At 37.8% G+C, this 16,352-nt stretch overlaps 1 protein-coding gene across 2 annotated transcripts; it reads left to right on the top strand.

The window, feature by feature from the left end:
- The first annotated feature begins 5,355 nt into the window (after positions 1 to 5,355).
- LOC124385332 (septin-14-like) lies at positions 5,356 to 14,489 on the top strand. Of its 2 annotated transcripts, none has more exons than XM_046848617.1 (4): positions 5,356 to 5,367; positions 8,174 to 8,240; positions 12,006 to 12,048; positions 12,228 to 14,489. In XM_046848617.1, exons 3-4 carry the CDS (start codon positions 12,023 to 12,025, stop codon positions 13,753 to 13,755), a joined length of 1,554 nt encoding a protein of 517 aa, XP_046704573.1. In that variant the 5' UTR covers positions 5,356 to 5,367; positions 8,174 to 8,240; positions 12,006 to 12,022; the 3' UTR covers positions 13,756 to 14,489. The 2 variants fall into 2 exon arrangements, with proteins under 2 accessions (XP_046704573.1, XP_046704572.1); XM_046848616.1 differs by lacking the exon at positions 5,356 to 5,367 and adding an exon at positions 7,553 to 7,621 and having other exon boundaries at positions 12,228 to 14,488.
- Positions 14,490 to 16,352: the final 1,863 nt, after the last annotated feature.

The raw sequence follows: 16,352 nt of genomic DNA, 5'->3' as shown, positions 1-16,352 counted from the left end.
GTCCAGAATGCAGCAGCCAGAGTTCTTACAAGATCAAGAAAATATGATCACATAACCCCAATCCTATCGTCCCTACATTGGCTTCCTGTTAAGTTTCGAATAGATTACAAACTATTACTTCTCACTTATAAAGCACTAAATGGTTTGGCTCCCAGGTATCTATCCAGTCTTTTAACACACTACAATCCGCCACACTCCCTGAGATCTCAAAACTCTGGGCTTCTAGTTGTTCGTAGAATAGCAAAGTCCACTAAAGGCGGTAGATCATTTTCACATTTAGCTCCTAAACTCTGGAATAGTCTTCCTGACAGTGTTCGGGGCTCAGACACACTCTCCCAGTTTAAGTGTAGATTAAAACATATCTTTTTAGCAAAGCCTACACATAACACACATCACATATCATAACCTTGTGCTCCAGAACGTCTGATCACATGCACATTATCAACTTGTGCTGTTAATATCATGAACAGCAGCTACGCTAATTCCTCTCCACTGCTTCTCTTTCTCTCCCCATCCCGAGACACCCTGAGGTTTGGCCAGCTCCAGTCACCTCCCACCTCGTGATGATTACGGACCTTTGAAGAAGTAGGTGCCGAACTCGCAAACATCCCGAACCATCTAGAGACGTACCAGTGCCATTTGGATCCCGCTACATGTGTGGAGTTTTGACATTGGACCTCCTGGAGTGTTTAAAGGCTCTGGCATGGAGAAGCTGATGCTGGATCTGTGCTGAGCTCATAAAACTCGGAGCTACTAACCATATAGACTGTTTAAGACTGCAGAAAGAACATCACTTATAATCTTATACTCCAGTGCTCATGTTAGTTCTCACTCTCCAGTGTTCTGTATTGTTGAAAGATCAAACTCTTGATGTCACCCAGATGAGGATGGGTTCCCCTTTTGAGTCTGGTTCCTCTCAAGGTTTCTTCCTCATAACATCTAAGGGAGTTTTTCCTTGCCACAGTCGCCACGGCTGCTCATCAGGGACAAATTCACACCATTCACCATCACTGTTGATTTGTGTAAAGCTGCTTTGAGACAATGTCTGTTGTGAAAAGCGCTATACAAATAAACTTGACTTGACTTGACTTGACACACAATGTTATATTATTAATAATAAAATAATTTGTATTGTTAAAGAAATGTTATAATTTGCTATTGCATAATATGTTACAATATAAATGATATAATGAATATAAATGAATATAAATGATTTTCATTTTTTAATAAAACATTTTAAAAAAGACAGATGTATAAAGGAAGAGAAATGTAACATATCAACCGACTAAATACCACAACGAGCTTCTAAACACATTTTAACTTATGCAGTCTGTAGACAAACCTCATGCGTTTAATTTTATTCATGAGTTAACACTCTCTCAAAGTCAAAAAATAAATAAACATTTTCATCCTATTTTCAGTTTAATTTTATTTACAGGGAATTAATTTTATTTTACCACAGTGTTATTATTTAAAATATATGTGTGTATGTAATTAAATTTAAAACATTTTAATTGATGATTGTGAGGCCCCCTAGCGTTCTCTTGGGCCCATATGCCTGGCATACTCTGCACCCCCCCTAACGGCGCCCCTGGATATACAAAGTTAGAATCCTACCTTACCAGAAGAGAGTAGATTCAAGATAGAGTTAAAGCACTCGTTTATTTTATGTTCTAAAATCCTTTCACAGACTCACAGATTTTACAGCAAGTTACATTTGTGGTCCGAATGTATATATAGAATATATATAGTTATATACATATATAGTTATATAGAATTGTTACCTTGTCTTTGTAAGACTCATCCACTTCAAATTCAAAGTTATCCTTGTTTCTTTTCACTTATCAAGTTGCTGTAGGGCCTCTTTTGCTTGCTCAAGCTGCTTTATCTTAAATTCCATCATTGTTATTCGATCCTTCAAATTGAAGATGAAAGAGGTCAGTTGTTTGTGACCAATTCTAGTCTTCTTTGTGCTTAAGGATTTACTTTCTTTAACAAAGATCAGAAATCCCTCCATGTTCTTTTACAAGTGAATCCATGATGATTGATAAGCAGTAAATAATTTCGGATCATTAAAGTATTCACAATATGTAAAACCTAAAATACACAGGCTCCCCTTTATCATTTTAAGCACATGGGAAGTCGGCCTCTATGATGGCTTTTGTTAAATTGTGTTTGTCATCTGTGATGAACACAAAAATATTTTCCTCCACATCACTGCTGAATAAAGATCATCAAGAATATGCAACTACCTGTCATTGATGAAAGTGTTGTTTGATGGGACCACAAGACACACTGCATTCATTTCACCGACTCCTCATTAGATTTAAATAATCTCACTAAACCTTGAGCAAGATTTCTTTCTTTGAATGTACTGTGTCTCCAAAGCCATCAATGTCAATGATAGTGAGAGAACATGGTTACACTGTGTGTCACACACTGTGACTGCATGTGTTTTAAAATCATGTTGGTATTTTTTTGTCTCTATGATCTCACACACATATTCTGTCTTTACTCTCCACACCCAGCATGTAGGTGATAATAGCATCGATGAGAGTCGACTTTGCAACTCCTGTTACCCCAACAGTTAATATAGTTTTGTGAGGTTTTCTCTTGTCTTTTTCTCCAAATGTCACTTTCTTCAGTTGTTCACCATCAATTACAGTTCTTGTGTTTAAAATATTTTAAACACAATTACACATTCATTAAAATATATAATCATTTGCTGTTTCTTCTGATTTCATTTAGACCTTCTTCCTTTGAGGTGCAATTCCTGCAATAATATTAGAGGTTTATTCGATGATACAGTTTGAGTTGCACCAATAGCAATGATTATAACAAGCTTTTGCCAGGTGCCACTATTATTTCCTTATACTTGTAAAAAATTACAAACATCTCTTAAGATTCATAATTTCGTAATTAAAAAAATAGTTAAAGAATAATGATCAACATAAAGCCTGCTTTACAATAACAAGAGGAGGAAAAATATGGTCCTTATGATATTATTTCAGATTATATAAAGAAAATATTAAAAAAGAACTTTGACACTTTGCCATGGTGTATCCAGAAACTGTAGAGTTGTTATACATTTAGTTGTAAAACAATGGAGCCGGTTAAATGTTAATGAATGGAATGTGAACGTGAAACTCTCTGAATGTAAATACTCAGAAATTCTATAAGCATGCAAGTTTGTTTAATTTAATTGTTTTTCAATAACGCACCGCCAAATTAAGAACATTGAATAAATAACATTGCTGAGTTAAGTCTTTCTTTGCTGTGTGTATAAAGCCTAATTAATATTTTATATATACAGGGAGGAAAATAAGTATTTGAACACCCTGCTATTTTGCAAGTTCTCCCACTTAGAAATCATGAAGGGGTCTGAAATTGTCATCGTAGGTGCATGTCCACTGTGAGAGACATAATCTAAAAAAAAAAAAATCCAGAAATCACAATATATGATTTTTTAACTATTTATTTGTATGATACAGCTGCAAATAAGTATTTGAACACCTGAGAAAGTCAATGTTAATATTTGGTACAGTAGCCTTTGTTTGCAATTACAGAGGTCAAACGTTTCCTGTAGTTTTTCACCAAGTTTGCACACACTGCAGGAGGGATTTTGGCCCACTCTTCCACACAGATCTTCTCTAGATCAGTCAGGTTTCTGGCCTGTCGCTGAGAAACACAGAGTTTGAGCTCCCTCCAAAGATTCTCTATTGGGTTTAGGTCTGGAGACTGGCTAGGCCACGCCAGAACCTTGATATGCTTCTTAAAGAGCCACTCCTTGGTTATCCTGGCTGTGTGCTTCGGGTCATTGTCTGAACATGTGCTGGTTTAAGCAGGGAAACCTTCCCTGCCATGCATGATTTCAAACCATGACGTCTTAGTGTATTACCAACAGTAACCTTGGAAACGGTGGTCCCAGCTCTTTTTAGGTCATTGACCAGCTCCTCCCGTGTAGTTCTGGGCTGATTTATCACCTTCCTTCTCACCTTCCTTGTTTAGCCTCTTCCATTTTCTAATGATTGCTCCAACAGTGGACCTTTTTTCACCAAGCTGCTTGGCAATTTCCCCGTAGCCCTTTCCAGCCTTGTGGAGGTGTACAATTTTGTCTCTAGTGTCTTTGGACAGCTCTTTGGTCTTGGGCATGTTAGTAGTTGGATTCTTACTAATTGTATGGGGTGGACAGGTGTCTTTATGCAGCTAACGACCTCAAACAGGTGCATCTAATTTAGGATAATAAATGTAGTGGAGGTGGACATTTTAAAGGCAGACTAACAGGTCTTTGAGGGTCAGAATTCTAGCTGATAGACAGGTTTTCAAATACTTATTTGCAGCTGTATCATACAAATGAATAGTTTAAAAATTATATATTGTGATTTCTGGATTTTTTTTTTTAGATTATGTTTCTCACAGTGGGCATGCACCTACGATGACAATTTCAGACCCCTCCATGATTTCTAAATGGGAGAACTTGCAAAATAGCAGGGTGTTCAAATACTTATTTTTCTCACTGTACATATATATATACAGTGGAACCCGGTTATGTCGATGTCCTAGGGGGTCGCCAAAAAGCATCGAGGTAGCCGATGATCGAGATAAACAAAAATCAATATGGTGGCAATATATCACCGTGCTTGAAATTTCTTTATGTACATGATGTGCGTTAATAAATGAGAATGTACATGCACGTGTTTTTGGAGGGTTTTTTACACAACAGCGGTTGCTGCGATTTGTTTGATGAAGGCATGCTATAAAAATGTACATACGTTTGTGGACACAAAAGGCATAAGTGCACCAACTAACAGCAGAGATTTACCAGTATACAATACAAACCACCGTCCATTCTCCATACAAACCTTTATTATATTCTCCAACATTATAAACACACAGATCGCTCAAAAAAAAAAAAAAACAGCGGCTGCACAGTGCCGTCTCACATTTAGTCCACATGTGGAAAAAAAAGAAAAAAACAGCGAGTAACTGATAACTAAGTTTCTAAAAACGTATGACCATCAGGCTGAAGTAATCCGCACAAACACACAAAGCAAAGTGTCCGAAAAAACTTACGTCTGCGATGCCGAGGGGGAGATAAGCCGAGCGAGCGAGAGAGAGAGTTTGTGAATGGAAAAATAGGGAAATTCATACCGCGACCGGCGGCACGGCGCAAAGCCGGAAAAAAAACCCGGAAGATCCAAAACCGAAACCAAAAACGAGGGACAGAAAAGTCTCAAACGTGAACGGCCGAAGGGGGCGTGGCAGGTGCTTTCTCTGAAGCTCCCGGCTTCAACTCCTTACCGAGAGAGCGCGCGCGCTCGGTAAGGAGCACGGCTCTCTCGGTAAGGAGCGACGCGCGCACGCTCGGTAAGGAGTTGAAGCCGGGAGCGCCGCGCTCCCGTTCATCGCATAACATTTTACAAAAAAAGGCATATGTGCACTTACTAACAGCAGAGATTCACCAGTATACAATACAAACACCTGTAGTATCTGTAAGGTTTGATTTTTCCGCCACTTTCGCGAGTTCTTCTGCGGCTGCACCGTGCCGATCGACATAACTGACGTTAAAATTTCTAATTTTTCCCCCTTGTGCTCGAGATATTAGGGTTCCGTGACATAAAAAAAAGTCGACATAACCGATAAAAAATGCTAAGAAAAAGCGAGAATTTGGCGGTTCCACTTCAAAAACGTCGACTTAATAGGGTTGTCGAGTTAACCGAGGGCGAGATAACCGGGTTCCACTGTATATATATATATATATATATATATATATATATATATATATATATATATATATATATATATATATATAGACCTGTTTCTATATAGACCTGTTTCTATTTAAAGTTTGCGTACTCTGCATGTACACTAGTAACTCCATCTTTACACCACAGCTCTTACATGAACATTAAGGGATATTCTTGACCTGAATCTGCATGATTGTATGTATTTTGCCACATGATTGGCTAGAGAACTGCATAAATGAAATGTTCCTAATAAAGTGGAGTGTAAAATACAAAGTATGTTTGTGTAGACTGTAAAATGTTAAGAAACCTGCAAGTCAATTGCTAATTGTAAATAAAAAAAAAAAAATTGTAAACTTCATCCTTACTGTCCACATTAGGAAAAATATATAACAAACCAACAGGAACATTTTAAAAACACACACAGAATGTATTGATATCAGATCTGCTAATTTCTTTACTTGTTTTCTAAAATTGAAAATACATTTGGAAATGCTAGAAAAATAGCTTTTCCCAGTAGTTAAACTGCTTTGGAGTCCATTTTGATTTATTTATATGTCACACGCTGAGTATATGCATGAGATCTATCAAAAATAATGCTTGCATGCCATTGCATCCATCTGAATCCCTGCACTGATGTATAACTTAACCAGCTGCAGTGTGAAAAATATTATAAAAACATGAACATGGCATCTACCATACTTATCTACATTCTAACTGTATTAGTCTATTCATATTTAGTTATTAATAGAGGCAAATTTACAAAGTGGCAGTAAGATATTCAAATTTTATTAGTCATTCTTAGGTAACTGCAGTAGACCATTGTACATCGCTGTTCTGTGCACCTCTGCACACAGGAAGTGTGTCTAGCAGCAGGATGTGAATTTACAGATGCACATGAGAATGTGCCTGCTGTGGTTAAAAACATGTCTAAACACACAGCATCGTCGCCTGCTTTTGCTGTGATCTTCATCTTTGCAAATGCAACCTAGTGGTCTTGGGGACTGCAGTTTTCATAGAAGGATAATGGTATAAAGTGTAGCCTTTTTAAATAAAAGAAGAGAAAGAAAAAAGCATATTTGAAGAAAAGATGACACTTCATATTAGATCTTACTGTGTTGATTAATGCTTTGCCAGAAAGTCTGAAGCACAATAGTATAGAATTAATTTTGCTTTAACAGTTTCCTTGTATTGGAATCTAAAGACCCAAATCTGTTCCAGCATGACACTGTCTCTGTGCAAAAAGGGAAATCAATGAACAAGTGGTCTGTTAAGGTCGGAGATGAAGAACCTAAATGTCCTTGATTCTGGCACATTTAAAGTTGTGAGACCTAAATGCCACCTAAATGCCAGTGTTGTATGTAGCCATTGATGTTATGTTCTTTAAAAACCTTTGTTAACTTTAGATAAATTATTTGTTAAGATTTGTGGCTGTTGTAAAAGTGTAGTTTGCAAAAAAATTGCAATGCCAGATGCATGTAAGTTAAAATTACCTGCTGCCCTGCATGTTGAAATCATACTCATTTGAAAGTAACTATTTAAAGTATCGCTTTGGCCCTGTGTTCCAAAGACATGTCTAGTGGCATGTGATTTTCTGTTCCTGCTACAACGGTGTAACATAAATGCTCATAGTTTTTAATGTGTTTCTCGGTGTTTACTGATAAATTATGACAAATTATTGGTTTTGGAAACTGAAAAAGTATATTGAGTTGTCCCTACAGAGGATGACAAACCACTACTCTGGAAATTCTCTGCCAGTGTGCAGCAGAGAACTGTTCTGATTTCCTGTAAATTATGTAACGCCCACAGTTAGGAAGCTGCTATATACACAAGCAGCTTTTTAACTTGAATCTTTTCTTTTTGTACAGATATATAAGGTAGGTGAGGTTTTTTTTAATCTGGCTTTAAATAAATGCAATGCTGCAGTACAATGTTATATTTTGCTTTTCTTTATCAAATTTATTTAGGATTTACATGATGATTTACAGGATATTTACGATGATACTTTTAATTTGCTGTTTTGGCATAATATTTAAGTTTTTATAGACAAAAATAATATATAAGAATATACAACAAAATTGTGACTCACAAATTAATAGAGTTGTTCCAAATTATTATTTAGATTCTGATTTAACAATGTTTGCATAAATATACGTCATTATTCAACACTCTCCAAATATATAAAGATAAATTCTCAGTTCCTTCTCTAATTCTCTCTAATTATTGATCCTGTATTTGCTCAAGGAACGATTTTGAGATGATGTGGATAAAGACATCAGTAATGCCATCAATGTTTATTGTTCAACTTTTTGGTATAGATCAGTACATATTCATCAGTTGTTGAATTAAGATTTATTAATTGCTGTTGGTGATTTATTGTATGTTCTTTTCATTTGTTATGCCTTGGAAATTAATGTGTTTTCCCCTAGATATTGAAAAAGAAACTAAAATATTTTCTGGATACCAGACAGCAGCAACACGATACATCTGTAGAGGGTAAGGCATGTCTGTATTCTCCTCTGTATAAATGCAAAGAGGAACTAGAATGAAATTATATATATATATATATATATATATATATATATATATATATATATATATATATATATATATATATATAACTGTTAACAATTTTTAAACCATCTAAAATAAAATACCTGCGTGGTTAAATACATAAAACAATATTTTATTTTAGAAGAAATTTAATTTATTCAATCAAACTTTTATTTTTTTCTATTACATTTGCACAAATTATATAGATGTAAATAAACTAAAATAAATGGAAAAATTTAATTAAATATTTTATATTTGTTAGACCCATTTGGTTAAGACAGATGTCTATGTAAGTGTCACTTCCTGGTTAGCGGCAAATGCTAGCGCTATGAATTATTTAGCGTTTTCATGAATGTGCAATACTCTAGTTCTTTTTCTAACTTTGCTTTGTAATTCACTATGAGAATTGCTTTGGGCGTGACCAATTACGGAAGCTCCAATGACACCATGTTTGTCTTGACAGACAGGTCGACCTGAGATCAGGCTCCGCCACACCTTTACTACTCAGGTCAACAATTTACAATATAATTTACGCTCCAGCATAACACTAAGAACTGGGATGAACTGAAACACTACTGAGGTCGACCCCTTACATTACCATTCGCTCTTTTTTCCCGTGAGGGACTACATCAAGCTCTCTCAGCACATCGAGATTTGTGCTGGGTTTTGTTTAACTGTTTATCGTGCGGGCCATCATTGGATTCCACCACCGAACGCCAGACCATTCATACAGGATCGTGCTGAGCGACATCATGAAACCCGATATAGTGTCCGCGTCAAGGCGTGCTATTGCTTTTTCGACCAATCGGGTATTAAATAACGTGGTAGGAATTAGTGGCATCAAGCTAACTGAAGGCTTTACGCGTCAAGGCGAAGCCTTTGAAGGGCTAACTAACTTGGATATCGAGGACAAGGATGAGGACAACAGTGGTCCCTTCCCAGCCCAACAGTGCACTCTTCACAAGGCGCGCCCATGTGATGGGCTTAGCTGTGTCAGGTGAGTGAGCATTATGGTTGAACCTGTCAGGCTTGGGCGACACACAGAAAGTGGAGGTGATAGACGCTGCTTACGACCCAGCTAAAGGTCTGTTTGGTCCAGCTCTTGAGAAAATGAGAGAAACCAGCACTCTAAGGAAACAAGAGGACGAAGCTTTCAACCTCTGTTTACCTCGCAAGCTGACACCGAAACCACTTATTTCAGCCAGCACGACAGGGCTTTGCTGCAGCCACAGCTGCGAGAGGAAGACCGGTGGGTGCGAGAAGTGTGAGACCGACTCTCAGCAGACATCATGCTGGCCAGTGTCCGAGATCGGACGGCTCGGAACCATAGGGAAAGCATTCGTTTGTGGCCATGGCAGCTATAAACCATCTGCCCCACCCCGAGTATCGAAAGAACAATGTTCCCCTATCATCCTCTCTCCACCTTCAAAGAGAAGGAAGAGGGAACACAACCAGGTTCTGAGTTCCATAAGGGCTTGCTCCTTCAGTTCTCCTCGAGTTCGAGAGAGTAGGAAAATTGTTCAGAGGACCAAAAGTATACAGGGGTGCTCTTTTTGCGCACCTTCTGAACTGGTGCGCATGCGCTGCCCAACCGTGGGTGTTAGGCACAATTTCACGGGGGTACAGGCTTCAATTCACCATGAAACCATTCAGGTTCAATGGTGTGTTAGTCTCGGTGGCCAAGAGAGAGTTGACTTGTGTCCTAACAGCCGAGATCGACTTTCTTTTGAGCAAAAGGGCGATCAGAGTTGTGCCAGAAGAGGAAAGCTATCAGGGCTTTTACTCTCAGGACTTTGTGGTCCTGAAGAGAGGGAGCACATCTATTTGTCCTATCTGAGACCTACGTGTGTTAAACAAGCACCTAAGGAAATACTTGTTCAAAATGTTGACACACAAAGTGCTCTGTCGGTCATTCGCAGTGTGCAGAATATCTAGGGCTCAGTATAGATTCCCTCTCCTAACGAGTCACGCTAACAGAGAGGAAAATTGCATCTTTCATACAGTGTCTCTCCTGTTTTTGGACTGGGACTATGGTCCTGTTCAGAGTGTGCTTACGGATGCTTGGTTTAATGACCTTGGTAATTTTTGTAGTACATTTGGGACTTCTCATGATGAGAGATTTTCAGCATAGGGTTTAGCGTCTGCGGTTGTGTCCCCTGCGACATCTCAGTTGACCGGTCAGAGTAACGAATGTGTGCGTTATAACGCTCCACCAATGGGAAAACCCCTCGACTTTTCGGTCAGAGATTCCCTTGGGGGTGGTGTCATCGAGAGTTACTATGACAATGGACGCGTTCCTTAGTGGGCAGGGGAGCGACCCTAATGGGCAGAGCTTTGAATGGTGTTTGGCCTCCAACTACTTGAAGCTGTTGGCAATGTTTCTAGCGCTGAAACATTTTCATCCCCACCCAGACAGGATAGCTCTCTGGGCCTGGCCCATTAAAGGTGGAACTTGAGTGTGGCAGGTTTACCACCATCAGTTATACACACTATTTAGAGTGCCAGAGCCTCATCTACTTGTACACTTTATAACAATAAATGGCTAGTCCTTGAAGAGTGGTGTGGCGATAGAGACAGTGTGAATATGGCCACACCACCCTTCAAAGACTCGCCATTTATTGTTCTATACTTCTTTCAAAGTAGAGAAAGTTTTTCCTTTGTCCAGCAAATGGTATATTTAGCAGCTATTTCTGCATGTCATGTTGGGTTTGGCAACAAACCTGCAGGTCGGCACCCTTTAATAAGTTGTTTTATAAAAGGAGCACGCCATAAGAGGCTGGTGTCTAGGCAGATGGTTCCACTGTGGGATCTGTCAATGGTCTTGGAGGACCTTTCTTAACACCCTTTTGAGCCTCTCTTAAGATGGTGCTGCTTGTGGCTCTGGTGACAGCTAAGCACATGAGTGAACTGCAAGCCCTGTCTGTCATTCCATCCTGTTTACAGTTTGCCCCAGGGCTTTTGAAAGTTTCCTTTCTCCCTAACCCGCCGTTTGTACCTAAAGTAATGGATTCTTCTTATAGATGTCCCATTGCAGAGCTTTTAGCTTTAGACCCTCCTCCATTCGCTTCTAGGGAGGAGGAGAGGTTGAATTCTTGTGTCCGGTGTGGGCTCTCCATACATATCTCAAGGGAACAGCTGGCTTCAGGGAGAATGACCAGCTGTTTGTGTCTTGGGCTGCTCCTCACAAGGGGAAGCCGTTGTCAAGACAGTGGCTGTCCCACAGGATTGTTGAGTCTATATCTCTAGCATATGATTTCTGAGGTCCTCATGTGCCTGAGGGTCTAAGGCCCCACTCTACTATGGGGATGGCAACATCATGGGCCCTGTAGTGTCTGTTCAGGAAATTTGTGCGGCAGCTGGTTGGGCTACGCCACATACCTTTGTGTATATATATATATTATGTCTTTGATGGAGTCATGAATTGCATCTGTAGCCAATCTGGTTGGTTCTTGAAGCTACCTCTGTAACTTACTGTCCCTGAGGCCTTACATAATATATAGAAGTTCTAAAGTGTCTACTAAATTCTCCCAAGCAACCTTAAAGGCTTGTCTGGGTGAAATCTAGCTGTTGCCCATTACAGTTAAATAATTCACTTTTCTTTACCCCTGTGTTCAATACATGTGTCCTAAAGTCTAAGCCTGATCATCTCAAAATTGTTCACTTACCTTTAAGTAAAAGTAGCTTTTTGAGCAACAGTGTGACATTTAGACACTGGTGCAACTGTTATGGAAAACGATAATTCCTCTCATGGGTAAGGATTCATTTCATGGGACTATTTTGCCCATATTATAGCGTTAATTGAGTTTTAATGTATAAATATCAGACAAGCATACAAAATGTCTTAAAAGTAAGATTAAAACAACACTATAATAAATAAACTCATTAAAAATTAACTTTAAATTAATTCACTATATGTGGACATATTTTTAGGAGCTCCTCGGTGCAGGACGAGCATTTTAGATATAAAAAAAAGAGTCGCTCAATAAATGGATTCCTAACAAGATATTTTCTAAACCCATGGACTCTTCTTGATGGTGAAAGACTAAAGAGAGTGGCATTTGGAGATAAAGATGAGAGCAAACCTCATAAAACCATAATAATGTTGGGAGAAACAGGAGTGGGGAAGTCGACTATCATCAATGCCTTGTTGAACTACATGCTGGGTGTTGAAAGTGAAGATCGAATCTGGTTTGAAATCATTGAGACAGAGGAAAAACAAGCTGATTCACAGACAGTTAAGGTAACAGCGTATGACATCTTTACTGAGAGCAGCTCATTCTCTCTGACCATCATTGACACTCCTGGATTTGACAAAACAGAAGGCAAAAAGGAGGATTTAAAAATTGCTGAAGGATTACTTGAGTTATTTGGATGTAATGATTGGCATCGCGAAATTGATGCAGTGTGCCTTGTGATGTCATCGAGCACTGTTCGACTCACTGAAAGACAACGCTGCATTTTTAATTCAATTCTCTCACTATTTAGCAATGATGTGAAGAATAACTTTGTTGTGTTTATCACACATGCACCAACAGCATCTCCAAACTCCATTAAAGCCATTAAAGATGCCAAAATCCCATGTGCTCAGACTGATAATAAGGAGCCTGTACATTTCAGATTCGACAACTGTCACTGTGAAAACTTTTATGTCAAATGCAACAGTGAAGAGCAAATGGAACAACTATTCCAAGGTTACCAGGCAGCATGGGACCTGTTTAAAACAAGCATAGAGGACTTCTGGCATTTTGTGAAAGGGAGCAAACCAGTAAGTATACAGAATACTCAAAGTGTGCTGATATATCGCAAGCAACTATTAGAAAACATCACCAGCATAAGGAAAGAAGTCCATGCAGTACAGCACAAGGAAATGCTTGATCAGGCCATTGAAGCTCTGCAGCACCATAAAGAGAAAGAGAAAAATATTACGTTTACTTATGAAGTTGATGAGGAGTACACAGAAAAGGTGCCAATTGACCCATCATCAAGATCCAGCAAAGAGGCTACTTGCTGCAGTGTGTGTAAGTTTAATTGTCATTATCCAGGATGCTGGTGGGTCAGAAATCTTTCATGGTGTACTGTCATGTCAAATAATAAATGCACAGTGTGTCCTGGAAAGTGTGACTATACTAAACATGTTAAAGAGGGGAAGATCTATGTGAGGAAAACAAGGAAGGTCAAGAAGACTAATGAAGAGCAAAAAAAGGACTATGTGTCAGAGACTGAAGAGCATGAAAGACGTATAAACCAACTACAAGAAGAAATATCTACACAAGAAAAAAAAATAACCACACAGGTGAATAAATGTCTTATGTGTTTGAACTTCCTGCAGAAGATCGCCTTAAACACTGATGCTCTGTGTACAGTTCAGGATCTGGACGGCCTGATTGAAGAAGCAAAAAAAAAGAAACATAATAAAATAATAGAGGCACTTGAACAACTGAAGAAGCCCACACAATAAATATTCCACGCAGGAATGTTCCAAAACTGCTGTAAATAAAAAGACAGAACAGAAAACATTTAAACATTTAAAAATAGTAAAGATACAATTTGAATGGTACTGTTTGTTTTTATTTTAAGTAGACACTGACTCAGTAATACCAGATGAGGGTCACCAGATTAACAATGTATGTACAGTTTTGATTCTGAAGCCTTATTTCTTTCTTTACTTTATTATTTTTGTTTAATCTTATTTCATTTTAATGTTTTAAACAGTTTGCTATTGCTTGACTTGTTTGGAATCAGTGATAAATAATGTTTGCTGTTTACTGTTAATTATTGTGTTTTTGTTATTCATAATGAAAAAAAATGTATTATACCCTTTTTCCAGTGTTTTTTATTTTGCTAAAAATTATTTTTGCACTGATTGTACTCCAAGTCCTTGACCTACTGAATCAATATCAGTAAGTGTGTAGTGTAAATGTAAATGTTTTGTTGAAATAAGGAAACAAATCTACACTGAGTATTTGATATATCTTGTATACCTTTCAGGCCACAACTTGCACTGTTAAACATTATTTTCTAACTTACCTTTCAGTTTACTAATCAATAAACGCATTTGCTTGTAATGCAATAAATGTAAGCAGTTAGTTTTATTGCTAAAAAGTGAGAATGTGGTGTTTCTCATGTTTCAGAAACAAATTATAGAGGTAGCATCACTGCCTTGCAGCTCCACGGTTCTTGATTTGATCTTGAGCTCCCATTTCCATGTAGGTTTTTCTAGGTTCTTCTGTTTTCTCCCACCTCCAAATAACATATGCTTAAATGTGTAGTGCTAAATTGCCCCTTGGTTTCTCTGCACAGTAATGACATAGTGTATTTATTCCTCATGCTCAGTGTTTATATGATCCACTCCCTCTCCATCCCAGTCTCATGGCATTTCGTGATATAGTCATGAAATGTATTTTATTGATTCGTGTTTTTTTTGTGCCATTAAAGACGACTTTCTATGTCAGGAGTCTTCAACTAAAAATCCTTGAGGTCCAGTAAATGAACCCTCCTTGCCAGCTGAGGTCCGGACAATTATATAACTAAAAACATAAATAGATGATGTTTGCCAGACTAAAGAATTAAGTGTAGACAATAGTTTTATTGGACACATTATATATTAATACATAAAAGGAAAAGCTAAAGTGCTTTTGTTTCTGCTGAACTGAGATTACAGATCATAAGTAATGAAACGAATACCTCACTGGTTAAAAAAACAGAAAACGGAAATCTCATCACATTATTAACATAGACACGTAACTAAATGTATCTAATGTTTAACATTGCTCTCTTCTATACTTCATGTTGCATTGATAAAATATCAACAGCAATATCATTCAGGACCACAAACACCAACTTTCCTTATTTTTGAGAATGGCATTGTTTTTCACTCATTTTCATCTTTTGCACATTTCTCTCTGTTGTCTTCACTGCACACTCAACTGCATGTCTGATCGTATAAACAGTGAGCATAGTAACTGTAGTAGTGACCCATGGCGCCGTAGAACCCAAACAGCTCTACTGAGCCCACCTTGATGTGCCTGATACAAATTTGGTTTTATTAGAAAATAGCGTTTGGCATATATTAATTTGATTATATGAAAAGGCTTCGCGGTCCGGATTCGGACTGGAGTCCGCCAGTTGACGACCCCTGTTCTATGTAATGTATTTTAATAGAAAGTATTTTTGGTGCCACCACAAAAGTTGACTTTTTGCCACTGGATACCATAGATTTCTTGTTTGTTATTGATTTTTTAATCTTCAACCACTATTACTCCACATTTAAGCAGGAGCTTTTATCTATGTTTTCATTGCTTTATATTCTGTACTGTACTCGCTATTATAAACCATCATCATCATGGTTCCTTCCAGTCAAAATACAGTAAATATATTCTCCCGGTTAATTAAGGAGAATAAAGGATCCCTTCTGTGTTATTATATATTACATAACCTTAAAACAGCACCATTCTATTACTACTACTAATAAAACATACAACTACCTGTTGTGCTCTCATGTAGTAAATCACCGTTTACCAGCAATAATACAACGAAAGCAGATTAGTTACAGTAACAAAACACATGTAATGTATTGGGCATGTGTTGGTGCTTCCAGGAAAACTGCTTTCATAACAGGTCTAATCATTTAAAATAATCTAGAAAAAAACATGCTCGCTTATTATTATTGCAATTTGGGCTACTGTAAAAAACACTGGATGTGTCAAATTGACATGATATTGCAGATTGCATCTAACAATGCAGCTGTGTTTACACATTTGAACTTACATATTTGAGAAAATGTGAATGCCTCAGGTAAGTAATTTTAAAGTTTATATAAATATATACATTTAAAAACATTTACACTTCTGGATGATGTGCCCACTGTCAAAAACCATACAGTTTGGCATATATACATAATAGCAAAGCAAATTGATGAAGAACAAGTGTAATGTCTGCTCTACAGACAGAAGCGGTCTTGCTCACCTCAGTGTGGTTATTTAAGCAACCTGCATTTTCTGTCCTGTTTTAATGAAGAGAAGTTGCTTGGCTGCTTAACAACAGATATATTTTTAA

Source organism: Silurus meridionalis, chromosome 4, assembly GCF_014805685.1.
Source record: "Silurus meridionalis isolate SWU-2019-XX chromosome 4, ASM1480568v1, whole genome shotgun sequence".
NCBI classification, from domain to species: Eukaryota; Metazoa; Chordata; class Actinopteri; order Siluriformes; family Siluridae; genus Silurus; species Silurus meridionalis.
This window is presented reverse-complemented; position numbering and strand designations above follow the sequence as displayed.

Coding starts and splice junctions, on each gene's coding strand:
- LOC124385332 (XM_046848617.1), top strand. CDS start 12,023: ATGGAAAACGATAATTCCTCTCATGG. Junction 12,049..12,227: donor AACGATAATTCCTCTCATGG/GTAAGGATTCAT, acceptor ACATATTTTTAG/GAGCTCCTCGGTGCAGGACG.